This window comes from Rissa tridactyla, chromosome 2 (genome assembly GCF_028500815.1).
Source record: "Rissa tridactyla isolate bRisTri1 chromosome 2, bRisTri1.patW.cur.20221130, whole genome shotgun sequence".
Taxonomy (NCBI): Eukaryota; Metazoa; Chordata; class Aves; order Charadriiformes; family Laridae; genus Rissa; species Rissa tridactyla.
The window spans coordinates 129,541,667-129,568,517 of record NC_071467.1 but is presented as its reverse complement, the minus strand read 5'-3'; the positions used below and the strand labels follow the sequence as shown (position 1 = coordinate 129,568,517).

At 42.7% G+C, this 26,851-nt stretch overlaps 1 protein-coding gene across 1 annotated transcript in view; it reads right to left on the bottom strand.

Annotated features, from left to right (window-relative positions):
* COLQ (collagen like tail subunit of asymmetric acetylcholinesterase) overlaps positions 1 to 26,851 on the bottom strand; it is a 43,284-nt gene that overhangs the window by 15,332 nt on the left and 1,101 nt on the right. Inside the window, exons 2-11 of the mRNA XM_054193260.1 lie at positions 15,230 to 15,342; positions 13,336 to 13,440; positions 10,733 to 10,777; positions 10,050 to 10,076; positions 8,280 to 8,351; positions 5,932 to 5,994; positions 4,690 to 4,716; positions 3,989 to 4,033; positions 3,186 to 3,221; positions 2,166 to 2,246 (exon numbers count right to left, since the gene is read on the bottom strand). Coding sequence (XP_054049235.1) covers positions 2,166 to 2,246; positions 3,186 to 3,221; positions 3,989 to 4,033; positions 4,690 to 4,716; positions 5,932 to 5,994; positions 8,280 to 8,351; positions 10,050 to 10,076; positions 10,733 to 10,777; positions 13,336 to 13,440; positions 15,230 to 15,342 — 614 coding nt within the window. The remainder of the gene's footprint in view (positions 1 to 2,165; positions 2,247 to 3,185; positions 3,222 to 3,988; positions 4,034 to 4,689; positions 4,717 to 5,931; positions 5,995 to 8,279; positions 8,352 to 10,049; positions 10,077 to 10,732; positions 10,778 to 13,335; positions 13,441 to 15,229; positions 15,343 to 26,851) is intronic.

The following is a 26,851-nucleotide window of genomic DNA, read 5'->3' as shown; positions in this document are numbered from 1 at the left end:
TCTAAGGTCAAGTAAGAAGTGCGCTGTGTTCAGGTTGATCTGCAGGCGCTATGTCCTCTTTGCCTTACACGACAGAAAGATATTCCGTGCACATTACTTTCGGCAGGATAGACGAGCACAGTTTACAAAAAAAAAAAACCCAAACCCAACAAAACGGCAAAGAGCACACATCATCTTTTAAAATCTGACATATCGAGGACAAAAAAAAAATATTTCTTCTGGGTCATCTAGCAGAATTACATTGCACATACCTTCCTTACATGGTGAGCTATGGTGAGCTATTACTCCCTCCCTAGCACCCAACTTTTAATTTTTCCCCACGCTGGCTGTTCTTTCCCTTCAGATATTAGCTGATGGCGTCAGAGCAACAGTGAAGCAGGCATGTGCCTCTGTTTGCAATGCTGGGCATAACCAGACTGCAAATAAAATGCTTTAGGCTGAGCATAAAATGCTTTTGGCTGAGCCCATTAACCAGCACATCTACAAGCTCCTGTATCTGAGCAGATGCCCATTAGCACCAAAGTCGGTGTAGCGAGAACCGGCTGCCTTCCCTGTCAGTTAGTGGAAAGAAACAGGCTCTGCAGGTGGCAATTCAGAGCACCGGGAGCTGGTCTCCTTTGTACCCCCAATATCATTGCTTAAAATAAATACACAAGGAAAGGTGCACTCAGACAGGCCTATTTGGTGACTCGAACAGGTAACTATACCAATATTGCTACCTCCTCCTTGGAAAACGCTATAGTGGAGGAGGCAGCATCAAATTTACATGCAATTCCTGGTCCTTATAACTCATCCGAAAGTCTGAAAAAATAGTTCTGCCAGCTTAATTATTTTAAGCTCTAAGTAAGGACCGTTTGTCAACCATCCCATTCCCGAACAGCTTCCATATGAGATTACCATTCCTTAAAGTTACTATGTGTCTTCCTGACCTTTCTCAGAGCAGAAGAATCTGTCCCTGGCATGCAGTACTGTGGTGAGAACTGTCATATAAATATCCAGTCTAAAAAAAAATCAATCTTCGTTTAGTGTTAACAGAGAAAACGTGAGAAACGGAGAGAGTGTTTTGGTGCTTTGGTTCTTTGCACTGTGTGTGGGATATCTCCAAGGCTTTGTGGCTCCGCAAGCTGATCTGTGTCGACCAGCACTTGGGCCTGGGCAAAGCCTGACTCAACAAAATTGGATGATGTGGACAGAAAGCATCCTCCAGGCGGGCCTGAACAGACACTGGATACACACTAAGTGTGTGTGCTAGAAACCAGGAGTGTATTACAGTGTAATACAGGACTGAGGTTTTCATAGCCACGGACCACACACCAGTTTAACCCACTACAGCATACCATTCTTAGTGTACAGGCGCCTACTGCCAGTGCACACAAGCAGTGTTTTTGCCATCAGAAGTAGTGTAGCTCTTTGCACTGGTGAGCCAGGGAGAAAAATTCATGGACAGTCAATGGGATGTCCCTTGCAAGATGCTGATCTCTGCGCGGAGCTCAGAGAAGGGGGCTGATTTTTGTAGCACCCACAGCAATCTTTCCCTCATTCAGAGCCCCAGAAATCCAGTGTTTTCCTACAAACCTTCCTTCACTCATCTCAAGAACTTGATTTAACTAGGGGTGCAGAGGATGGCACCTGGACAGGCTGAAAAGTGTTGAATTTTGGATACATCCCATTTGCCATTGCAGCCTACCAAGCTGCCTGTAAATCCAGTGGCCCTGCTCCCTAAGTCAGCCTCAGAGCTAGGGATCTACAAAGTGTTGGGCCCCACAGTGTTACATCCCGCGCTGTCTGAGACCTGGACCTTGCTCCAACTCCCTAGCCATCCGGCAGGTGGGGTTGGGACTGTAGCTCTGTGTTGTTTAGGATTCAAAGGGGGCATTGGAGGTCTGCTCAAGTTATATTCAATGAGTTCATTACCAAGCCAGGGAAAATACAACTTTCCCCATGCTGTGCAGCCGGGGAGCTGAATGCTGCAGATAAGGTTCCAGCCCTAAAGCTGGGGCTTTAACTCCTGCACTGCCCGTGCAGGAGCGTGAGGTGTTCCAGGGCTTCTGCCCAGTCCCACTGTGACAAAGTGCACGGCACCATGAGAGCACAGGCCGTATGATCGTACACCGTGACCACACAGACACCAGTAATCACAGGAAGGGGAAACACCGTGATCCTACCTGTTTGCCTCGTTTTCCAGGTCTTCCTATAGGTCCTCTGTGTCCTGGTACTCCAGATTGTCCCTTTGGGCCCATCTCTCCCTTGGTGGGTGTGGAGGGAAGGAAGCAGGACGTAAGTACAGAAATACACGTTACTGTGGTTATACCTTCCTTGTGCTAGACAGCAGGTGGATGGTGCTCTAATTCACGATTCCTCTAGATAATGCTGGCACCACTTGTTTCTCAGAACATCAAAATTATAATAAAACATTTTAAAAGAAGCATAAAGTGAAAAATATCTCTCACAATTTACCCAAATTTCCCTGAAAAATCCTTTCCTAAAGAGGAAGCCAAATGGAGAGATCTGAAATGTGCTTGGGGAGACTTGGGGAGGTCAAGGCTATCAAAATCCTGTCTCTTTTAGCAATATCTTGCTTTGCGGTTAAGATGCGCATGTAATAAAGTCACTCAGGGAAACGAAAGTGAATTGACTCATCTTTTAGCCTCCTTTGAAGCAAACATTATTTCCTTATCCTAATTTCAGAGACAAGATGTGATTTTGTCATAAAATAATCCTCATTTAGGATTTCTATCTGTAAAACAACATCTGAATTGTGATTGGTTTTTAAGTATGGAATCATGATGATATCAAAACTGGTCAGGATTACTACTGCTATTTATAGTAGTGCCATTTTGATTCAGATATCAAGGAGGAAATATTTACTGTATTCAAGTGAATAACACCCAAACAATTAGGCCAGTTATGAATCTGTAATCAAGAGTCTAAGCATGTTAAACGGGTGGAAAATTATGACTAAAACAGTGTTCTGGGGAAAAAAAAAGAAACAAGAACAAACAGCTACATCTCAGAGTTTTCTCCTAAGATAAAAAGCCTAAAGAATTTGGTCAAGTCCAAGAAGGGTTGGCCATGGAGTCAAGCAAGACCTTCAATGCTTAATACTTTCCAGGATGTCCCTGAAGCTATTCATTGGCTCTATGCCAGCACTTAACACAACTCCCCAATACATCACACCCATTTACCTTTTGTCCCAGCATTCCAGGAAAGCCTATTTCTCCCTACAAAGTAAAAGGAGAAAAAGCATCAAAAAATGTGGAGTGATCTTTGACAAAGCAGCACCTTCCGTGGAAGGAAGAAAATCAAGTGCCATGTACTGTATTGATACCCGTTAAAATACCCGCACTGTGATTCAGCGCTGTGGGTGGAGAATTATAAGCAAAATTTTACAGTAAATCCACTTAATCCACTTGCACAGTTCCTCTGCTCCCTGCTTCCTCTCCTCCAGCAAAAACATCCCGGTTGCGTTTTATCTACAGGCAACCTTGCTATCTGGACAACTCCCAAAGCCTGCATTTGGGAATGGCATTTCTCCGTTTACATCAAAAGCATTTTACTTTTCCTTCCTTAGTTAAAAGAACCCACAAGTCAAGAATCTCACTTGGGGTCTTTTCTGGTTTTTGTTTGTTTGTTTGTTTGTTTTTTCCTCCTCACAGAATTATCATATCACTAGCCAAAAACATTTTGGCAAGCTGTCGTGGTCCTGGACTGCACAGGCCAGGAGAGACTGAGGCTACCTCCAGGGAAATCCCCCCCTGCCCCATCACCCCCCAGTGCACTGGGGCTGGGGGGCACATGGACATGCAGGTTGCCCCACCGCCCTCCCATCAGGTAGCATCACTGCCTGCTCTCACCATTCTTGCCCTCCCAGGAAGATGCCTCCCTTCCTCCATACCGCTCCTGCTCCTGTTTTTTGCTATGAGAAGTACGTTAGACCTCATGTGCACAATTCAGATAAAGCTCACAGCCATTCGGAAAAGAAAATTACCTGGTCTCCTTTGACTCCTTTGTCACCCCTGTCACCTCTGGATCCCTGGGGAGAGAGATAACAGGGTGATAGTAGCTTAATTACTACCATTTCACAAGAAAGCAAAAAATATTTTCCCTACTTGAGGCATTATTTGGAGTCACACAGAATACAGTAATATCTCCAGAGTGAGGTGTATGTTAGATACCCTGAAATGTTTTCTTATTACTTCATTGATATTATAACAGAATTAAGAGTAAGGCTTGTAGAAAAAGGAACTCATTCTCCCTAGATAATTACTTTAAACACATGCTTTCCTGGATGTAATACTTCCAAACTTGATTTTTTCCCCCAGTTGGCTTCATACAAGTTCAGGTCCCACTAGTATGGTCTTACAGTAAAAACTCTCTCTGTTCCAAAGTATATATAGTCTAAATAAACAGACCAACAATTAAGGATGATTATACCCATTCTACAGATGGGGAAACTGAAGTGAGGTGTGCTGTAGTAACTTGTTCATAAGAAGACAGGGTGTAAAACTCATTTCTTTAGCATCCCAGCCCAAGCCACAAGACTGTGCTCCTTCTTGATGCTTGTTTTCATTTCTCAATTGGACCCTTCGATTTCACTCCATCAAAATTCAATCTCATTTCTACAGTTAAATTTTTTTACCTGACTGTTTACAATTGTTAAATTATACATTATTCTATTGTCACACTGACCTTTTCTCCTCTAGTTCCAGGAAAACCCTAAAGGGAATAATAGATATTTTAATGCTTCTCGCTTTCAAGATTACCCAAGAAGCAGGACTTTCAAACTTTAAAGTGAAGAAAAAGAACGAAACACAAAAAATTAATTGCATCAACTTGTAAATGCAAATGAATATTTATAGCTCCTAAGACTGCATCAAAACAGAACTGCAAAATATGAGTTAAAGGCAAGACAACTCAGCCCAAAAGCCAATGTGAAAAAGCCAGGTAAAGCCAGCAGGTTTGATATTGCTTTTAAAATTGAAACAAGGGAAATAAAATGTAACTGAAGCCTTAGATTGAAGCCTTAGATGCCACAATTAATAATCTAAAATAATTTTAGCAATAATCTTCCTCTTCTGTGTCTTTTTTTTCTCCTGTGAAACATCCCTAAATTATTTTTAAGTAACCTAATATGAATTCCTCTGGATTACTATAAAACTGAGTTTCTCTTTAAGAAACATAATAAACAATGGTGTTCAGCTCTTCTATCCAGTCCTTTGTTTGAGTAAACCAATTACATACTTTTTTTCAAGTACCTTGAAATGTTGTGGCCTAAATTTGTCAAGGCAGAGGCTATGCTATAGACAATTATGTATAGATACTAGAACATCCAGACCAAATTGTGCTTACTATCCAACTGTCAATAGAACCATAGAATCATAGAACAGTTTGGGTTGGAAGAGGCCTTTAAAGGTCATCTAGTCCAACCCCCCTGCAATGAGCAGGGACATCTTCAAGAAGATTAGGATTCTCAGAGCCCCGTCCAACCTGATCTTGAATGTTTCCAGGGATGGGGGCATATACCACCTCCCTGGGCAACCTGAGAAATACATATGCAGAGTTTTAGTAGAGGACCAAAATGATCTCTACGGATGTCTCATGGGGTGGGTGGAAAACATTGCAGACACAAGTTAATGCTGCAGGATGCACTTAAGAACTCCAGTTTTCTAGTGGGATACAATTATATATGGTTTGCTTTTAAAATAAATTTTTGCATTACAGGAATCTGCACAAAAGCATTTTTATGAAAAGCCAAAAACACAGCCAAGCCCAACCAGACAACATAACCTTGCTTGAAGGAGAACATATCTTTTTATCTGTATTAGAAAAGATATATCTTGATAAGTGCCTTCCAGCACACTCATGAGGGAAGCAGCTGTGAGCAGAGCATTAGAAACCAATGTCTGAAAATGCACCGTTTGGTTGACAAACCTTGGAGCCCATTGGTCCTCTTGTACCTGGCAATCCCATCACACCCAACTCTCCCTTTTCACCCTAAAGGGGTCAATAAAGACAGTTATTGTTTGTGGCTCTCTGATGAGGCCATATTTGAACGTACTTGAGAAAGCCTGACCTTGGTGTAGCATTGTAGTCAGAGGTCTATATTGCAATGGTATTCTGCCTGAGCCCTCATATGTTATCTTATTCTTCTATTTGCATTTTCTTGGCTGTGTAACTTGTGCTTCAGTTTTGCCAGATGCTATTAAAGGACACAAAAGCGAATTAGCGGCAGCAGTGCATCCTTTTATTGCATAAAGGTGCATTGTCTCTACCCAGCCTCACTTCCACCTAGTTGCAGAAAAGAAAGGTACTTTGCTGCAAGCCTTGATGGCTTGGGGAGGCACAGTGACTACTTTTATCATAGTTCTGAGACATCATGTGCTTTACAGTGGTTTGGAGACAGTAAATCATGAAAAGGCTTTACAACAACTTCTCTGGCTGCTGTCAGATAATTATATCTAGGGTGAATTACGGAGTGGTCTCTGCAGACCGGCAGCAGCCCTACCGGCAAATACAGTTGGCTCTCATTCTCCTTTGGCTTTCACTGTTCTAGTAGCGGAGCGGATTTTCACATTGGCTGCTGCTATGGCAGAAGTTCAGAAAAGACTTGAAGAAACAAAGTAGGAGGAATAAGAATTGGATCAAGGCTGTGTCTAAGAAAGAGAAGACATGTAATGAGACCCAGCTGAAGAAATAGAAGGCGCAGAGATGGGAATAATGAAAAAACCCAACAGCTTACTGGAGATTTACAGCAAGAAGATAATGCAGTGAATGTCAATAGTGAAGATGAATATCAGGAGTTTGGGAAGATAGAGCTCAGAAGACTAGAAAGGAAAGAGAGACACAACCAATGGAAGTGAGCACAGAGATCTGCTGGCGTCTATTCAACTGGAGCCTTCATTGACAGGCAGGAAACAGAAATTTATGAAGACCAGAAGTGAAAGTGGGAACCCCTCTAAAGAACAGAGACAGGTATCAGAGGAGACAATAAAAGCAGAAGAATGGGAATTAAAGAGCAAGTAGGACTTGCAGTCCTACTACCCAATGTGAGGGATGCTTCTAGGAGTGTCATGAAAAAGCGTTACAATAGACAAAGAGGAGATAAAATCAAAATTAGGAAGACTTCATAAATAAAACTAGAGCTTATATAAGGAAAAGGCCAAGTGAATGAGTTTTCTGACTGCTCTGTTCTCAGTATTCAGACTGATGGAACAAGGTAGTTGGAAGTTCCTTCTCCCCTCACTGCTCCTACAATGTATTTGGGAGGACACCGTTTCTCATCTCGCAGTTCAAAGCAAACATTGACTTCTTTTTAGTACATAGTCTCTTGTTGCTTGCCTACATTCCTACATACTGTAGTATTATGTTCCTCATCTAATGTAGCTGTGAAGACCTTAAGGGTCTACTTCCCAGCGTGGCTTGAATTCAGAAGTCATCTACTATTATTTTTGCAGTAGCAAGAGCTACCGCATCATGTCCTCTGAGCTGGGGGCACCAGCCTTCATGGAGCAAATGAAGAGTCAAAGATTTAATGGAAAATGCAGCTTTGAACTAAACATTGCGTGCAGTCCTTTTGCCTGATACATACTAGATTGCAAAAAAGTTGTCTCAAAAGTCCCAGTAGAAACTTTGTATAGTGTGGCTCCTATGAAGAGCTGTATACCTTTTGCATAAGGTAATACTCAGTAAAGGACTGTCCTGCAGCTTTTTTATAATAAATGCAGATGAAGCGTTCACTCTGCAAAGTGTGTCCTGGCATTTCTGCTGTTGGCTATAAAAATCGTAGGAACGAATGTTTGTTTGTATGGGAAAGAACTTCAAATATCTGATCAGCAGTCCATGTGGTTTGTAATCTCTTTCCCCTGATACCAGCCCGGTATTTTCCTTGTGATCACATGGACACCCAGTTACGCTGCCAAGAAGTCCAAACTCAGGCAAAGAGATCGTCATAAAGAGCAGACACAAAAATGATGGTGAGTTTTGAAACACTGATTCATGTGCTGGTGAGACACCAGTGGTTATCAATGAGTCTTCTTTAGATTGATTTTCAATTTTCCTTTGACATATTTTAATCAACACAACAAGTGCTATAGGGGCTAGGCTGAAGGTGGAGTAACCTAACCTTATTCTGGGCAGGTCAAATGGCACAAGCACAGGTGTCCTTGCACTGCTGCAACTTCCCAGCCTCCAGCAGATTGCGGTTTAGAGACGTCCCAAGACATCTGTTATGTTCAGATCATGAGGTTTAACGGGTTATCCCATGTGAATTTCAGTCTTACCTTCGGTCCCACAGGTCCAGGCCATCCCACTGGTCCTGGCATCCCAGGGACACCCGGGGGACCTGGTCTACCCTTGAACGGAAAACACCGATTACAACCATTCATTTAACATCGTTCCTATACACAGGCCTCCACTGCAGACAGAAGTCATGGAGGAATATAGGTTTTTGAGGAAAAGACCTGCAAATTCTTCTTTACCTTGTTTTTAATACAAAAATTGCTATCTCATATTCATAATATAGTCTGTGTTGATGCTACTGGAAGAGGTGTGGGCTTGCAGAAATACCAGGTTATACTGATTCAAACAAGTAGATTAGCTACAGGGTAAATCTACATGCAGTCAAAATAATAATCCTTAAAACCCAATATCAATAACTTAAATCCTCTTTTCATTTAATAAGAGGAAGTAAATAAAAAAGACTTGCGTGTAATTACATGAGTATGAATCCAATTTACATTAAGAACAGAACGAAATATTTAACTAAGATATTCCTATTTTTATTTACTATTATTCTTATTCTGAACGTTCTCACATTACTAGCTATAATTCCTCTTTATTAGCTGCTATATGACTAGCAATAACTACATACATACAGTTATTTATCTATTTTAATTACTGCCTGTAAATCACTCTTTGAGTATCTCCTAAAATGCTGCAGAATACTGCTACCCACCGCCTTACGCCACTTGACAAAATAATCTGATAAATGTCGTCATGACATCTGAGGCTAAGAGTGACCTCCCACAAGCCAGACAGCTTTTAGCAGGAGTTGTACTGTTTTATTTCCAACCTGTGCAACTTCTCTTTTGGGAGATACTATCTTTTGTCAGAAGAGTAAGTACTGATGCACTGCGTTTAAGGTTTGCACTTTCTTTTAGGTTGGTGGGTGACTCTCTCTGAGACGTTACTGTTTTGAACACTTCAATTTGTACAAGTAATTTTTATTTTTTTTTACCGTAGGGCATTTGCAATTTAGATTAAATAAAAATACCTCTTTTCCTTATGTGCTTCGTATTTATTTGAATTACTAATTGGTAGCTGGTGTTAAAATCTTTTGTATATTATTAGAAGGGTGTTAAAATCCTTGGTGTATTATTAGAAGGGTACTTCTTTTCCTGGTTAGTGACTACTCCCTGCATATCTCTGATTTCATCCTGCATTTCTGTCTTCTTTTAAAGTTAATTACATTAAATGGAGGCACTTAGCGACTGAGATAACGTATTCTGTTTCATCACATGTAGGGGCACATATTTTTGACAATATATCATGGCTCATATGTCACCAAGCTTAGGATTGTAGTCAGCATACTGCGTTGATGCCAAAACTCTGTGAGCGTAATCATTAATGAATATTTTTCCTTCTGGGCTATTTGGTCGAGCCTTGTTTTGATTTTGGAGCAGGGAAAAGTTCGATTTTGCTCTGTTTTTTTTAATACACCTTTTATAATAGCTCCTACACTCTTCTGCCTCTGTCTACAGAGACATGGTTCAGGTAATTTCCCACTCTGTTATAATTGTCTGGCCAGAGCCACATGTTTTTACTGAGGGAATCCGTTGAATCCAAACCAGCTGGGACAGGTCTCCAAGGCAGAGAGCCCAGCTCTCCAGCCCTGCACCTGGAGCACCCTGCCATCCATCCTGGTACCAGGGGAAGCAGCACAAACAGGTTAAATTTCAACATTAGCTAATTTTATTTAACTATTATCTGCAGCACTATCTGACAGCTGCTATGTGTCAAGTACTAGACCCGTGTCTGAGACTTGTTCATACCTTTCTTCCTGGCCTGCCAATCTCCCCCTGCCAGAGAAAGGAACACATTAGTCTCATAGGCACCACACATATTGGAAATAACTTTATGTTCAAGACTTTGCTTCCAGAGGTAAAATGAGAAGAATTACTTTAACACAGCTCCTTGGTCTTTGCTGTGTTTTCAGCCCTAAATCTACCTTCACGCCCTTGTATGGCAAAGCATGTAATTAAGGTTCTTTAAACATCATCATGGAGCAAATGCTTTGCAGATCTGAAGCCATAACTCAACATATAAGCCATTTTTAGTATCTGAGCTGACCCACACAATTAACACTGCATACGAGAGCTCCGCTTCTCATGTCCTCGCAGAGGGACAAGGTGGCAAAAGGTGGTCAAAGGCTGCTGGATCAGTAAGATCACTGGCTTGTGCACCTGAGCTGCTTTCTTAACGCATGCTGTAGACCTAGGTAGCTATCATGAGAAGCCATCGAAAATATTTCAAGATTGAAAATAAACACTGAAAGACGAAGATTTAAATTGCAGCTTCAAACCAATTCACAGCTTTCATTCAAATTAAAGCAGAGCCCCACGTCCAAAAGGCCGACCAGTGACTAAACAGACAAGGAAAAAAATGAACACAAGCCCCCCATCTCTTTCCTTTGCCCCGTCAACAAGATATCAAACTCCTTAACACAGACACTTACTTTCTCCCCTTTTGGTCCCATTATACCAGGAATTCCTCGTGGACCCTAGGGAGAAACGTGAATACATTAGTAATAAGCACTTGTTGCCTTCCCTCCAACCACTGGCCCTGTGGGTGTCTCCTGGGAACAGTATGAACCCACAAGGTTGAAGTGTTGATGTGGTGTTTGAACACGGCCCCTAAATGCCAGGTCTGTGCCACCGCTGAACAGCAGGCCGGAGAGTTGGACTGACATGAAAAGTGCAGGGACATCTAGATGAAAAAGACCAGCAAGATAAAAAAGGTCTGGGGCAAATGAAAGATGAGAAGTTATCGGAGTCCTGAAGAATTAGCGACAATGAGGACATGGAGACACCGTGTCAGCTGGCAAAGGAGGTCAGCCAAAGGGGTGGTAGGAGAAGTTGCACAAGACAAGTGGGACGGGCTCTGCAGGGTGGTATGGACATGGAGGATTGACACCACTTTTGAATCCCGAAGATATTTCTCTCTCTCAAATGAGGCTGATTCTCCTTTCAGGAGACTCCTTAATCCAGGTAAACCTTGAACCCCATCTCGGAAAAAAAAATCTGAAAAACAGTTTTGTTTCTAAATAGCTTAGTTCACAGACCACTTTTTATTTTTGAATGACTAAGGAAAAAAGTCCCATGAGCCTGCAGCATAGGAGCATTAGAATCACCGTACTAATCACTCCAGGTTTGGATCCTGGCTGTCTTATACTGTCGAAACATGATCAGATTGTACATGAATGGGAGCAAAGTGTACCCTCAAATGCAAATTATTCCAGATATTTTAGTCAGTAGACTTACTTGGATTTTCAATAATGTAAATGAGAATGCACCCTATTAGAGTCAGAGCTAAATTTTATTTTATTTCTTTCATTTTCCTTTAGATTACACATGGGAGGAATTATACTCTGAGTTACATCATTACAAATCTAATTCTCCTTCTTATGAAAAAGTGTTAAAATTCAGCTCTGAGTCAACAGGATGAGCTTTTACAACTCCTTTGAAAGTCACGCAAGCTACAGCAGAAAAGAATTCAAAAATACTTCCTAGATTTTTTTTTGTAATGGTATAAAAATATTTCCCAGAGGACTGCTGGCTCTAACATTGTCCCATTATAAGACACAGTCCTGCAATTTATAATTAAAAATTCCAAAGCCGTGTTACACCTACCCTACTGTCTGCCATTGTGATAAAATCTGCCAGCCTACTCCATTTAAAAATATTCTTGGAGGGATCACAGGTTATTTAGTTGCAAGATTAATATTATTTATAGCAATGGACTTTGCAGAACAATAGAATTGATATTACTGCTCTTCCAATTTAAGTCAGAGAGAGTACTAAGGCGATTTCTTTTTAAAAAAGGCAGTCTAGCAAAGACTGAAATAACAACTGCTTCTTTCACATGTAGTGCAACTCTGGATCGTGGCCAACCACACTGCGGGGCTGTCTCATAATGCAGAGAAGACTTTTCTTGTAATGCAGGTGGGACAGGCCTCCTCCTGCGTCTCAGCAAAGACAAAACGGCAGAACAGAAAATCCAAGGTTCATAAAACAAGACTTTGTGGCTTTCATGTTGCATCTTCTAGGTCATTTACAAATATCTTCTGCAGTATCGACTTCTAAATAATTAAAGCTAAGCCCTTTACTATGATGCACTGTCCTTACTTTTTAAGTAGTATTTGGGTGCTTTTTAACAACTACTCAGGCTGCCAAAGCCTTTAGTCACAGCTTTGCTGCAGCAAAGGTCCCATGCCGTGCCTGCTATTAGCTGTACGGTAATAAAACTGGCACCCAGGTGGCTCGAGGAAGATCACTGTCCCAAAGCACCAGGCACGGCACATAGATAGGGACCGCCGGTGCCCCAGGAGAGACTGGAAGTACCTCTCCCTGAAAGGCTGTATTTTCCTTCGGAGGGAATTAACTGAAAAGGAAAGGCAGATGGGTGATCTTCTCTGCACTACACAGGTGTTCGCAAAAACCTTCCCCCTAGAGGTGGACTAGTTCCTCAGAAGATTTTAGAATGTACAAATAGTAGAAAATGAAATGGGAGATCAAAAGGACTGGCCCAAGCTACCTGTAAAGTCAGAGGCAGAGATATCACAGGTCAAGCTAGGAGATCCCACATCTCCTGAATCCCATCCCACTTCCCCTCCTTGTCTCTGAAGTTTACTGTAGGTGTTTGCCCTCTCAGGGATGCACTCCACTAACATTCAAGTTCATGGCACCTGTTGTGCATCCACTCCACGGGCTCTTTCCCTCACAGAAAGGACAAAAGAGTCTAACGCAAAGAAAAAACTAGTGAAGAGCCTCTGATGGAAGTGATTGCACCTCCCAGATTTTTGATGGGTGCTACCCACTGTAAAACTCCACAAAAATTGAGGGTGAACTTGAAACTGACTGGATTATGCCAGGCAGGGATGAGAACATGGGGTAAAAAGCCTACATGATTTGTGCACAGTCATATCAAAATGAAATTAAGCCAGAGCTTGGTATGCTTGTTAAGCGGTAAAAAGCATTTGCAGAAGATGTTTCACATCTTTGTAAGGACCTTGGAGCAAGTGAGAGAACGATGTGGTTTTATCACAAACGCAGCACTCACCTGGGGGCCAGGAGGCCCTGTGGGGCAATACGATCCGGGCAGGGAGGAAGCCTGCATTATCTGGAGCTCCAGACACAACTCTTTCATATCCAGGGCAAGCAGCTTCTACGTAACATAAAGCATACGAGTGAATGTGCAGCCACACGTAGCATGTTGGAAAAATGCATAAATAAACAGCCATCAAACGCTACAGCCTCAAGAGAATTTATTTGCTCCCTCAGGGAGAAGCCTAGGGTTTGTCCCAAGGTTATCTTCACGGATGCTTGAACATTAGCACATCGGTACAGTGTCCTTCCCCACGTTTCCTCCTTCTCCTCCTGTCCCAGAGGCGCGTCGCAGCCAGGCTGTCACACGCCCCTCCAAGCCAGCGTGGGACCCTGGCCTATTCTTGGACTTGACCCTGCTCTCTCCATCCCACTTTACAAGTAGCAGCTCCTCTCCAAAAATAGCGTCTTTGCTCTAATAATAGAGACTACGCTCAGTGGGGGTATAGGCAGCATGAACTTCGCTCCAGAAGATACTGACCCACAGGCATTCATTCACTGCAGACCTTTAATGATCAATGAACGGCTAATCTTTTGACTTCAAATATAGGCTTGCGTGAGTAAGCTGGCTTATTTATGTCCTGTGACAAAAGCGATCTCCTCTGGAAATGCAGACGAACACAGAGCCAGAGGCACTGGGTTGACAGAACTAATCTTCAGCTTCCAAGTGAAAAGCCATTTTCCAGAAAAACTCCAACTAGAGACTCCAAACACAAACTGCTTGTAGTGAATTCACATGGGTCCCATCCTCCTAGTAACTACTTAGTTTTATTTCATGTTTTTATGGGGAAGGTGGTTTGAAGGGTGATTTTATGCTCAGATTACTCTCTGAGCTGCTTGGGACCTTGGTCCCAACCTCCTCCTCACTGAAGGAGTACATCACATTCCTAGGGAGATCTTGTCCTCCTGGGTCTCCTTTCTGTGGAAATCAAGGCATAAGGAGGGGAGGGGATGAGAAAAGGGGAGGCAGCTAGATTTTGGTTTGGAGGGTATAGCACCCTGATCTCTCTGAAGACAATGGACGGTTTTACACTGTGTTTTTTCTTAGGTTAGTTCCTGTCAGAGATCTTTCTAATCACTATTTACGTAACACTAGCTATAATCACAGCATTTACACGTAGTAGAATTTGCATATAGTCTTTGCCATAGTAGAATAAAGAAATAGGAATTACTCAGTAGGTAGTAAAATTCTTTGTGTTGGGATGGAAAATATATTGGAGTTAATAGACCCTGGTAATAAGTGCTATATCATTGGATCCCGTATGTTTCATATGTTAACATATGTGTATGTATACATATCATATAGAGCAGGTACATGCCTAGGTGGGTGAGTGAAAACTCCATACTAGCAACCCAAACATGTCTTTCTTGCTGCAAAATGAAATGATGGAAATAGATTCCATAGGAGGATTTCGGGACCTTCATTTCATCTACTGGGAAAGGGAAAAGCGATGCAAAGCAGGACACATGTATAATGCATACTCTGAAATCATTGCGTAGGATGGGAAATGGCCTTTCCATCCTTACTTGTTTTATTGCATTTCTATTTCCTTTAGCTCAGGATTGCCTTATTCCTAGGAAGGTCCCAAAACAGAGTAAGGAGAATATTTTAAGTTACCTGAACTAGCTGCTTGAACAAACCCGGCCCTGTTTCATTCTTTGATCTATCTGAGATTTATTTCAAGCCCCAATCTGGGATGTTGAATGATTGTCCTAACAGAGCCACAGCAACACAGCCAGACAGATTTGCCGAGGGACACCATGAAGCAGTGCTCGAGAGGATACTTCAGTCTTTGTGAAACACAAAAAGTCATGTAAAAAGAAGAGAAAGGTTCCCAGGCCACACTTACAGTGCTCCAGCCGTGCCTGAAGTGCGGTGGTGGAAACAAGGGTGGTGGAGGAGGGCCAAGGAGGCAGCACGCTCTGCGGTTGAGCTGTTTCTTCTGTTCCAAACAAGGGAGATCTGTTCAATACAAACACTCATCCGTTGTCTTGAACACCACAAACATTTCTTACAGAATAGGAGGAGTTTTCATTCCACAGGATTTTTCTACATCCTGTGCATTGACTGTAACACTGTAATCCAAGCAGGGATTTAAGAAACTGGGTGGTCCCTAAAGTCTGTAAGATCCTTCTTGTGCTGAAGGCTATGTAGAGTTCTAAGCTCTTAACGTGGCTATGACACAGGTTGGTTTTGGAAAAGTTCAGATAGGCAACATTAGAAAATAAATGGAAATATTTCTCTCTCTCTCCCCTCCATGTTCCAAAAGTGTATTAGAAAAAGCATCTTCTGGTTCTCATTACTGCCCACATGCCACCAGGAAGCACTCCATGCTATTGCCACTAACCTTCCCCGTGGACCTAATGGCTTCAGGCACTCGTGTGATAGCAGAGTGGCAAGTTGTTCCACAGCACATTTGCTTCTATTTCCCTTGGTACTGAAACCAAGTTGCCTTATTTCTGATTCATGCATCATCCCTAAGAATAAATGTTCTGCCGCACACATTTAGCTGACAGTTTTGCCACCAACTGACTGGTAAGATGGGATCTCGGTTGTGTTCGGCAATGTATTTAACCTTTTCTAAGAGATAAACTTCCATCAACAATGTAAGAAGCCATAACCAAAGATTCACAGAGAAAGGATGTGAAGAAGATGAATTTATACTGTGGGATTTTGTTTCTAAATCTATTCATTCCCTGGGAAATACATCTCTAATCAGGGCGGGGGCCTTCTGCAAAGGTTTTGCCAAGGACAGCAAACATTTATTTATGCCTGTTGGTTTCTTCCTCTGGCTGGTGGCAGCTGGAATGGGTGTCTGTGAACTGAAAGGTGGCAGGGAGCCAAATACAGTAGGAAGAAAAGCCTATGGTGAAGTATCTGGTATTAATAGAAAATCTCTAAATTAAGTTTCTAGGAAGACAAACCCGACAAAATTGCTAGATTTGTGGGCAAATCAATCGCAGGCTGGATATTAGTCACGTCTCAAGGTAAGGCAAGCTTTCTAAGGGACAGAGATACTTCTAGTTTCTCAAATGTCTCAGAAAATGTATCGCATCAGTTCCACTATGCCTCGTTAATGGGGATAGCATTTTCTCAGGCCTGATGAGCAGAAAAGAGCTGCCCAGAGGAGTGTGATTCAGCAGCATTCAGGGGTAGTTTATATTATCCAGATTTTTTTCTCTATCGGAACACTATTTGCGATGATACCTTTGAGAGATGAGCCAATTAAAGTTTGAAATGGTCCATAACGAAGACACTTTCTCAACTTTTCCTCACAAGTTCGAAACTCAACTTAAAACTTCAATTTAAGAGAAAGGTGGAAGATTTATAATAGAGAAAAATAGAGATATATTGTTTCGTTTAAAGCTTTAAATACATACTGCAAATGCCAATGCCCTTTAAAAAGTGGCAAAGGTTTGAGTTCGCCTGTCTCCAGTTCTCACAAGCAATAAATACAAAGATATGTAGTTAAGTTCTGTATTGGCTTATCCTGAATTCAGTCACTCTCTCCTACACTCAGGTATGGCAGGTGGATTTGACAGAAGAGGGAGCAAAAAAAAATGAGTGAGTCACAGAGTGAGACCTACGTATATATATGCATGACTGCTATAATTTGATCTTCCAATAAGCACTGCATCTCATTGGTGTGGATTTTATAACTGCAATAGATCCAAGATGTACCACCATTACCGTATTTGGCTTGGTTTGCGTATCACAAAAGGGTTACCTTGACAGGCTTACAGGCTCTCTGCAAACACAGTGTATATTTTTAGGTTCCAGGTTAGTTTTGTTTGCTAAGCACAGCTTCAGAATGCTCCAGTCCCCTTCAGTGGAAAAAATCTCAGCCCAAGAATAGGACTGTCATAGTTTTCTGTGAAATGTGAAGACCCTGCCTACACAGAGCGTGTGTTTACATATCTCATATGGAAACTGCTCTTTCAACAGCTTCATTATCAAAGAACATATTCAATAGAAGGAGGAAGACAAAATGAAAACCTCCTTATAGGACTTGTCTGAGTGGCAAATGATTTCAGAGAACATAAAATTTGTAATAGCTTTAAAATAGAAAGTCTTTATCATTTTCAAACTCAAATTATAGTCTGGACTGTAAAAATATGTTAATCTAATTCAAGGAAGTGACTGTATAAATCTATGAGTATATTGGTGATGGTTGCGTCAGAAAATAGCAGATTTTAGATAAACTGTTGCAATGGTTCATTTTGTTCCTGCTTGCTTCTGACCACAGCTGGAAGTTGGGAACTCTTATCCGGGATGGTCCCACGCAGAGGCAGAGAGGAGCCTTTACCCAGGCTGAGTCCTCCAGAGCAGGGCTCGTATGAGGTCTCTGAGCCCTAGAGCTGATCCTAGAGCTGACCTTCAACCCTACAAACTCCCTGGGCTGCAACAGAGATACTGGAGACGTGCTGTCCTGGGTTCAGGTTAGATTTACAGGATTTCATTGGAAAAAAAATGTAAGTAAACCACAAACATGACTTTTACCCTAAAATCTAAAAGCTATAGGCCAACTGTCAGGAGGGAAGGACAAAAAAGGAAAAAGATACTTAACATGTGTTTCCCTTCCTATTTGTGACCACATTCATCCAGCAAGCCCTGACGGGAAGCCAAGCTGCTATCCAGACGCTTGTCACCCCGACAGCAGCGCTGGTGGCCTGCCCAGCTTGCACCGGGCAGGACTCTGCTAGACAGAGACCTCTGATGGCTGACACCCCAACACAGGTGCTTCTCCCACTTGGATGGCACTCGCCATTAATAATAAACGAGCTGGGCAGCCGAGTCAGTTAATGATGTGGGCTTGTCCAGCTGAAACTGAGACTTTCATCTGCTTTGTTGTGGTTCATTCAGGCTCCTCTCACCCTCCTTGCGAGGAGACAGCAGCGTGCCAGGGGCAGCAGCCACCTGGTACCGTTCTGTACATCTATTGCAAGGTGACTAAGGTGCTTTTTCCTTTTAAGTTAGGAAAGTTTAAGAGCTTGTCAAAGGTGCCTTTTGACAGCCATACAGGTCAAAATCCTTTACTTACAGAGCAGATACAAGCAATACTCTCTCCTTTAAAGCCCCAAAGACATTTGTCAGCACTGACAACAAATACTTCTTTAAAACGTGTTTGACAAAGCTTTGTGACACAAAAATATGCTATAAGCACATATAATACGGCCTAGGCCTGGAGCTGGTTTGGACAGTCAGGTTGGTGAATGGTCTGCATCTCTCAGTACCCCTTTGAACTTAGACCTTATAGTTGACGGCCTAACTATATCTAATAGCTAATATAAATATGCCAAAGAAATATATCAAGCCCTACAGCTTAGGTACTGTTGCCTGTGTGGAGGAGGCCTTGACCCAGGAAGCTCCCGTGGGAGTTTTGGGATGAGACGCAGGACTGCAGCTCTCCCCAGCTTCTGCTTTCCTCCTGAAATGGGGCTTCAGAGTCTTTAAGGAACAGAGCAAAGCTGATCAGAAATTAATTCCCCATCCTTCTGACAGAAAATGAAAAAGTCCAGCTGAAACCTTGCAAGTTTCTTTTCAGCTAAGAAAAAAAAAACCAATAAAAATTTGAAAATACCCTGTTTCTAATCCCCAAAGTGGCTACGGGCTGTGGCAGCAGTACCGTGAGCATTACCAGCTGGCGCACACTCAGAGATGTCATAACAAATAAATAAATAAATAAATAAATAAATAAAGGTATTGAAAAATCAGTCGACGCTCAAAAAGCTTGACAATCGCACGAACCCTGGCACGCTGCCTGGACGGCGGATCTCGGTGTTCACCCGGCCGAAGGAGCAAGGACGCTTTGTCTCCCATCCCCACCTAAGACTCATCCCGCATCCCCCAGGATCCCCTGGTACCTCCCAAACACTCACAGACGGCACTGGGGCCCCAGGCAAGCCCTTCGCAGCCCGGCTGGCCAGCAGTAGGCAGCTACATCCTTGCAGGTCAGCCTTAGAAAACACTGCAGAAATGGCAAGACGCAGGAAAGCAAAGGGGCATGTGAGATTTCTAAGTGAGGGAAAGGCCTTTTGCTCCCTATACGCAAATATTTCAGACACTTAATCTGTGTGTATGTGTGAGGGCAACGCCTATGCCAAAAGATCATATACTGTTCTCTCAGATTGAGTGCAGAAGGAAAATTCGATCAGAAAGAGAGAGGAGCATTTGCTTGGGTTGGCTCTGTGCTCCAGTTTCACAAGAACACAAAAATCCCAATGAAATTTGAAGTGTGGAACACTTAAATGGGTTATAATATGGATTTACAAAATAAACCCATGGCTTATAAATCCCAACAACCACAGCAGGGCTGTTTTGTGCCATTTTCCTTCTATTGCTTTCCATTTGCAGAGGTCCAGAGCTCTGCTAAATGATGTTGACAACTCTGTGCCCCCCTTCAGTGCATGAGAAACTGAGGCACATAGAAGTTAAGCAAGTCCCCCAGAGCCAAGGATGACTCAATTTCTCAATACGAGAATCAGAGTTCCAGTCTGGTAAATCACAGTATCTCGTCTCAGTTGTTTCATGAACCGGATTATAAAACTCAACTGCTTGTTACACAACAATATCAGAAGTGCTCTAAGTGTTAAAGCCTAAGAACCTGCTACAACCCATAAAAGAGCCTGAAACCCTGAAGGTTAATGTAAGACGGCATCTGCGCCAGCCCTATGCAGAAAGATTTCTGCATATCAGTCATTGATACACAGTCCTCTCCCACTTTACCCGTGAGATCAGTAGCAACAAAGCAGAGAGACACCAGTGCCATCCTTCCACAACTGCAAGATCGTAATCTGTCAGTGCTGGCGGGGATCAAAAGTGTACTTGTCTTTGATGTTGCTCCACCATATGCTCAGACAGTCCCAGACAATCCCTATGAGACTGTGGATGTTGCCGTACACTCACAAAGACTTCAGAGAAATGCCTTCAAATTCCTCTTTGAAACTTTGCTACTGTGGATTAAATCAATTCCTCATGACTCCCTCGCTGCAGCAGATTCACAGCCCGGCTGACTTTGTTCTCCTGCCTTTCACAAAAAATAACTCTGTATTGACTTGGTATTGTAAAAAGCCATTACCTTTGTAGTTTCAAGAAGCTAAAAAAAAATAATCCATTGACACTTTTCCCTGGGTAGAAGAAAACTGAGATAGTAGTACTGCCTTATTTAGACAAAGCATCTCCCTTTACTTGTGTGCATTCCCCGAGTGCATGCATTTACGCATACACACTTGCCCGTTCCTGGGAAAAACGGTTAACAGCTTCTTTTCTCTTTCACCCACTGTCTCAGCCCTCTTCTGCATTCTTCCTATATCCATCTTCTCATCCCAAATGCCCTTTCACCATTACAGTTGTGTGATTACAGAAAGCATACCCCCAGTTTCCTTTTCATTAAAGCAGTGATTCCTTGGAGAGGAGAAAGGAAGAAACAGAACATCTAGTTTGTGGTCTGTTAATTCCTGTGGGTTTTTTTCCTCTCCCTCCTATTTCTGGTCTCCCTCAAAGAATTCCCTCTGTAACCGATGGGCTTTCCCAGTTCTCTTCTACCTACTAAGCTGCAACACGAAATAGGGCACCTGGACGTGTCCTATTTTGCGTTTTGCATTGAAGCTGAATGTGCCCCCTGGTTTTGCAATCACACAGCATCCTAGCACCAAGAGTTACAGACTGCAGGGATGCATGGCCTATCCTGACAAAAAACTTCCTTCTGTATAATCACAAATGGTATTTTTCTGTAGTTTTAACCAGGACTAGCAGTTTCCTTTGCTGCAATCACGCTGCAGGTGCTCCTGTGCCAATAGAGCTCATCTATGGGAAGCCTCTGTGTCCCATATGCACAGGCTTTAAAACCCAAGGAGGCTAAAAATGCAAAGTCACAGGCTGTTTCCTCCCTGTGGAGGGGTTTGAGAATATTGACGAACTGATAAATAAACTGTCTGTAATAGGAGCAGAGGCCTACAAGCACTGCCTACAGGTACATAGGGAATAAACTGATTATACAGCACTTTGGATTGCTTGTTGGTCAAGTTCCCACACTTTCGCTGGAAACACCTGGTTTTTAGGCAGCTTGCATTGCTGTGCTGGAATTTAGGCCTCCACTTCCCAGTCTGGTCACAATAAAAACCTAGTATTCACCACCACGTTCAATACCTGTGGACTACAGATAGTGCTATGCTCAGTCACATCAACGAAACAGCGTGGATAAGCTTGCTCAAACCAGTTGGGCTCTGCATGTCAGCTGCAGCATCGCTTTCAGATGAGGTTCCCTTTTGGACTGGTTGCTGCCTGTCAGAAACATTCACAGGTTATAGAAAAACCTTCGTATAGGTTACTGCTTCCTTCGTTGGAAAGCCAAGCAAGCACCACCTCAGCTCCTGGACTGACCTTTGTCTCTGGCAGCAGGAGCACTTGTTCACCACAAAACAGTGACTGAAAAATACTGGCTTTGCTTGGGTTGCATCTCCAAAGGAGCTTCTACAGCCTGAAGTTGGACACCTGCCTTACTTGTAACACGAACATTGTCCCAGAAAGAAAATCAGAACTGGCCACCAATGTAGTCCCAGCTTTAGGAGCACTTCAGGAGTCCAGGTATCAAACCTGGCTTCTGTATTTCATGACGCCTCTACCCCCATCAGCTCACCACATGAAGACAAATGAGTCAACCTTCCTATTAAACCAGAGGAAAACAGGGGAACCCAGGGGGGACCACATGGACCTCTGACATGCATTTTCTTGAGCGAATGAGAGTTCATGATACTCACCTGAAGCAGCATTTCACTGAACCCTTTCCCCACATTTGCTTTATAGTCACTGAAACTTTTTTGACAAGCCGAGCACCTTGTCACGCAGTAATGACACAAGCAGGTCAGAAGCTCCTTTCCCCTCCTGCATGCGAGACCCAGAGCTGTACTTGAGGAGCCTTGCCACAACCAGCTTCCACCTTCCTCATTAGTGGCTGCGTCCTCTTCTGATTTTTTTCACTGCTGCAAGGCAAATGCCACAACCTCCTGAATTGCCTCTCATGTCCTTTCCTTGTCCCTCACCCACAGAATCAAGTGAGCTACTACTCACTGGTCTACTGCCAATTTCACAGGACCTCCTGGGGGTCCTTTGCTGTTTCAGCTGGCATCCATCTTCCCCTTGCCCTTCCCGACGCGGAGCTGGGTGCAAGCACGAAGTCGCGGGCGGGCTCTTCACCAGGGCGGCTGCTCAGCTCTCACCTGACTCAGCCGAGGCGTTGCACCGTATGCCACCGGACAAGGGTCTATGAATCTTAAGGTAGTTTAATTCCTGAGTATTATCCATATTGACCTGAGCTGGAAACCCAATTTTGCATTCTCGCAGGTTGTAACTACCAGGGGAGAAAGTACAGATAAAGTCAAATCAGGTGCTTCTTTATTTTAACTGTGTTTATTTTAAAGACCCTTTTACTTAAAGAAACAGTAACCACTCCAATACTAGACCGTTACTTTGCTACCTGTCAAAGCCTTTCCCCAGGGGCTGTTCAAGAACCGCCTTCTTTACCAGCGTAGAAGTTTAACCACTACACAACCGCTCTCTTGGTTTAACTTTCTGGCCACTCATTTGGGCTGTCAAATGCAAACAGCCAATTCCAAGGTTATTTTTTTTTCTCAAGCTGAAGAGATATTCTACTGAAAGAATCTGTTTTCTCCCTTCTGTGCTTCTGTCAGCCACCTACATGATCAAAGGCTTTTAAATGCCCAGCTGAGTCCAGCCCCAAGACCTTTGCCCAGCCTGGTGACTGCCTTCTCTTATGGCCAATGATACTTCGCTTTCCTTCTCCTAATGAAGCTGTAGCCTTTACCAGTGGCTCATTTCCATCAGGCATTTTAATCCAACCAAAGCTTTCCTGCTCGTGTGTGTTCCATGAGAAACCCCTTGACCAACAGCATCAGGATGCTGGGCACCGCCTGGGCCCATGCTGACTTTCGAGGGCAGAGCCCAGCTTCCTTCCCTGGACTGATGGTTTTACCCCTCAAAGATTCACCTCTGCTTGCTGGTCACCCTTTGGGCTGTTTTCCCTGTAGTCTCTGGCTGCTGCCTTTGAGAGTCTTCCAGCTTTTACTGTTGGTCTTATTTTAAATTCCTTCTGCATCTTTCCTACTCCTGCAAGCAGGCTGATCATTTTTTCCCTTGTGATTTTACATAAATAAGTGTTTACATTTACTCTCCTTAGAAATGAAAAATATCTGCCTGACATCTCTGTTTTGACAATATTTAGGGTTCCTGCAGGTTGTTTTGTTAGAGGAAAAAACCCCACAACTGATGATGGTGTCAGATATTCCTTTTACAGAAACCCAGCCAGGATCCCAACTCCCTCAACGTCAGGAGTCACCACTTGGTTCTGTGTTTTCTTTCTCCCACTGTTTCTCTCACAAATGCACACAAATCCCTCTCCCCACAGCGCAGAGACACAGGGGGTACCAAGGTCCCCTCCCTGCGCTGCCCAGCCAAAGCTGTCACCCTGCACGTTGCCAACCCGCCTTGCCCATCACCTCAGCTCTTACTGCCCCGACAGTGTTGGTCCGCAAGAAAGCTGAGCTGTTTTCTGCAGCCATCCCGTACAAGGTCTAGCTGCTGGTTAATATTACGCCTTCCTGATTCAAAAAGGCTGTGCCACCTGGCCAGTGAGATGTAGTGTTCCTTTTCTTTGGGAAAATAATGGGAATATGGCAAAGAAAGCATGAGGCATACTGCCAATAATGCTCAGATGTTACCATCCCATTTTGTTCCTTTAAATCAATTAACCATATTCTTTTCACAAGGCTTTGTATCAATATTGATCGTAGGAGAAAATTCAATCAAGGGATAAATTTGTGGCATGTGTAAAAGGCAGTTTGGGCCAGAAGAAGCATTGAGATACCGCTCTTCTCTCCAGCTATTGCTGGTATTTTAAATACTTTCCCATCTCTTCATAAAACCTTAGAAACCTTCAGCCTGGAGGAGTAGAAGAGGGGAGGACAAGCAAGGAGGGGGAATGGAAGAGAGTCTTTCTACTACCTGAATTTGGAAGGTGGTTTTCTCCAGGTTGGCTCTTACTGGTCCACATAACCCTACTGAAAATGAGTACAAAATTCATGCCTAGTTTTCATTACGTGAGTGCAACAGTGAAGGCACTCACCCATGGATGTCCCACTCAAGTGCAGGAACCTCAGTAGAGCAGAGCTCTGAAAAATAGTTATAAAGGGCGCCATCCACACAGTGGCTTAAGGGTGGGATACAACAGGTTACCCTGAAGAGAAACTTGCTGTCTCCAGGAGGGTTGATCTGCCCACCCCTGGGGGTCTTCAGTGTCCCGTGGAACCCCAGCCACAAACTTGAGCATGTTGTAATATTACTCCCTGAAGCATTTCCTCCAGAAATGATGCATCAGCACCAGGAGCCCCTAGACTTTGGAGCTCACATGACATTCAAAATACTTGCAGAAACAAGGACGCACTGTTGCTTGAGGCTGACGGGACTATAAGGTGGAGTTGGCAGCAAAACAGACCAAGATCCAGATTATTCCTCTTTCCCCAATTATTCTACAAACACTTTTCCCCGCTACGGGTTGTTCATCTCTGCTTTCTAGTCACTGCTTTGTGACTCGTAAACATCTTTATTTGTGACCTGTTGCTGTGCAAAGATGCATGAGGACAGAAATAAAAGTACTTTTAGCCCAAAAGTTTTCAGACATACCTGGAAAATACCCAAACATATTCTCCCAACTATAGGAAAGACAGGTTGTTGCTTAAGAACATCCTCACTATTAAATGGGATTAGTTTTAGAATTTGCAAGTACAGAGCTGAAATCCATTCTTTAAATGTGAAATTACATCTTGGTGCCAGATAAAAATAATTGGCTCAGTTGAAAGCCACAGAACATTTGAGAAACCATTAAAGTAACTGGGAATTTAGATGGAATTAATTCACCTTCTGTACCTACTGTGAGATTTCTATCAGAAAATAGAGAACGTTTTGCTTTTTTTCTTAAATGTTTCTTAAAATACAGATACAATCAAAGGACTAAAGGAATTTTTTTATTATGTCATCAGACGCTGCCTGGGGAGCCCTGGGGTCCCTCGTGGACAAGCCCCAGGGGCTGCACCGTGGAAAATATTCTACTGCGAAGAGTGGAGTCTGGCCCTAAGAGCAACCAGGCAGCATTTGCTGCTACTAACAGCCAGTTTCAAGGGCTGTAGGCACAGGTTACTGTTTCATGATGTGATATTTGGGTGGAAAATTAGTCTGCACCCCTAAATGCTCTTTTGACTTTGACACTTTACCATCCTTAACATTAAATCTGGACGTGTGGCACTACTGCTGTAAAGTATTTTTATTGCTGTGCAATTATTGTTATTCTATCTCAGCTTTCTCACTGGTGCAGATTTAGGGATTCAAATGGTGTTCATAGCTCCTTGTTAACATAGCTGAATTACTGATGAAATACTAAAATATCCTCCTGCCCCAAAGCACCCATATGGACAATAAGAGGCTATGTGTTTTCCTTCATATTTCCCTCTTCTACTACATTTTCAGCAGATATGGGAACTTTCCCCTCAGAAGAGAAAGGACTTGTTTGTTGTACTGTTATTTTTCAAGAGAACATTCTAAATGGCTTCTCTAGACACACAAGTGTTTGCCATAGGAGAAAGGCCAGGCCATGCAGGCAACGGAAACGTAAAATTCTTGTTTGCCTGGGTGGCAGCTACAAGCATCAAGTAAATGTAAAGCTCTTCAAAACAATTTTTGAGATCTAATAACTTACATGTTATCACAAAGCAATTTGCAGTATATCACAGAAAATAAATCTTGATGATTTCTGTACCTCAGCATTAGCTAATCTCAACATAATGGAAAAAGCATACCCAGTTTAACAGAAAAGATAACAAATGTAAATGCTTTTTAGCATCCTATAGAGCTTATCAGAAAAAATTATTAGTTCCTAAAGGTTCAAAAGAATGGATTAAATTGTTTTTCCAAGGATGTACTTCTTTGAACATTAAGCTTGTCTAGATATTATCTTAAAAGCTATCTGAAATGACTACAGAACGCTAATGGCTATGTTATTAAATGCTCTAGGGCCTTTCCCCAAAGGATATCTGCATTACTCTTGTGATCCTCAGAATCTTACGACTTGAATAAGAATATCTTTAAATGAATGGACTGTTCAACCTATTGGGAGTGAAATACAGTGTACTAGCTCTGCACATTTTAAAAGATTTAAAAAAAACCTTTTAGAAGAAATCATGCATACTGTTATCTATCTAGTGCAGAAATCTAACATCTCATACAAGCTACCCTCCTGATCATCCTTCTCTCTTAAATGCCTTGAATATAAACCATCTGGCTCTGTGCTCACACCAGAGACATTAGAGAGAGAGAAAGGCCGCATGTCTTTAGATTCGTGTCTAAGGTTGATTTTATGTACAGTCTTAAAACATACACCCTTTTGGTCACTGTCTTCATCTAA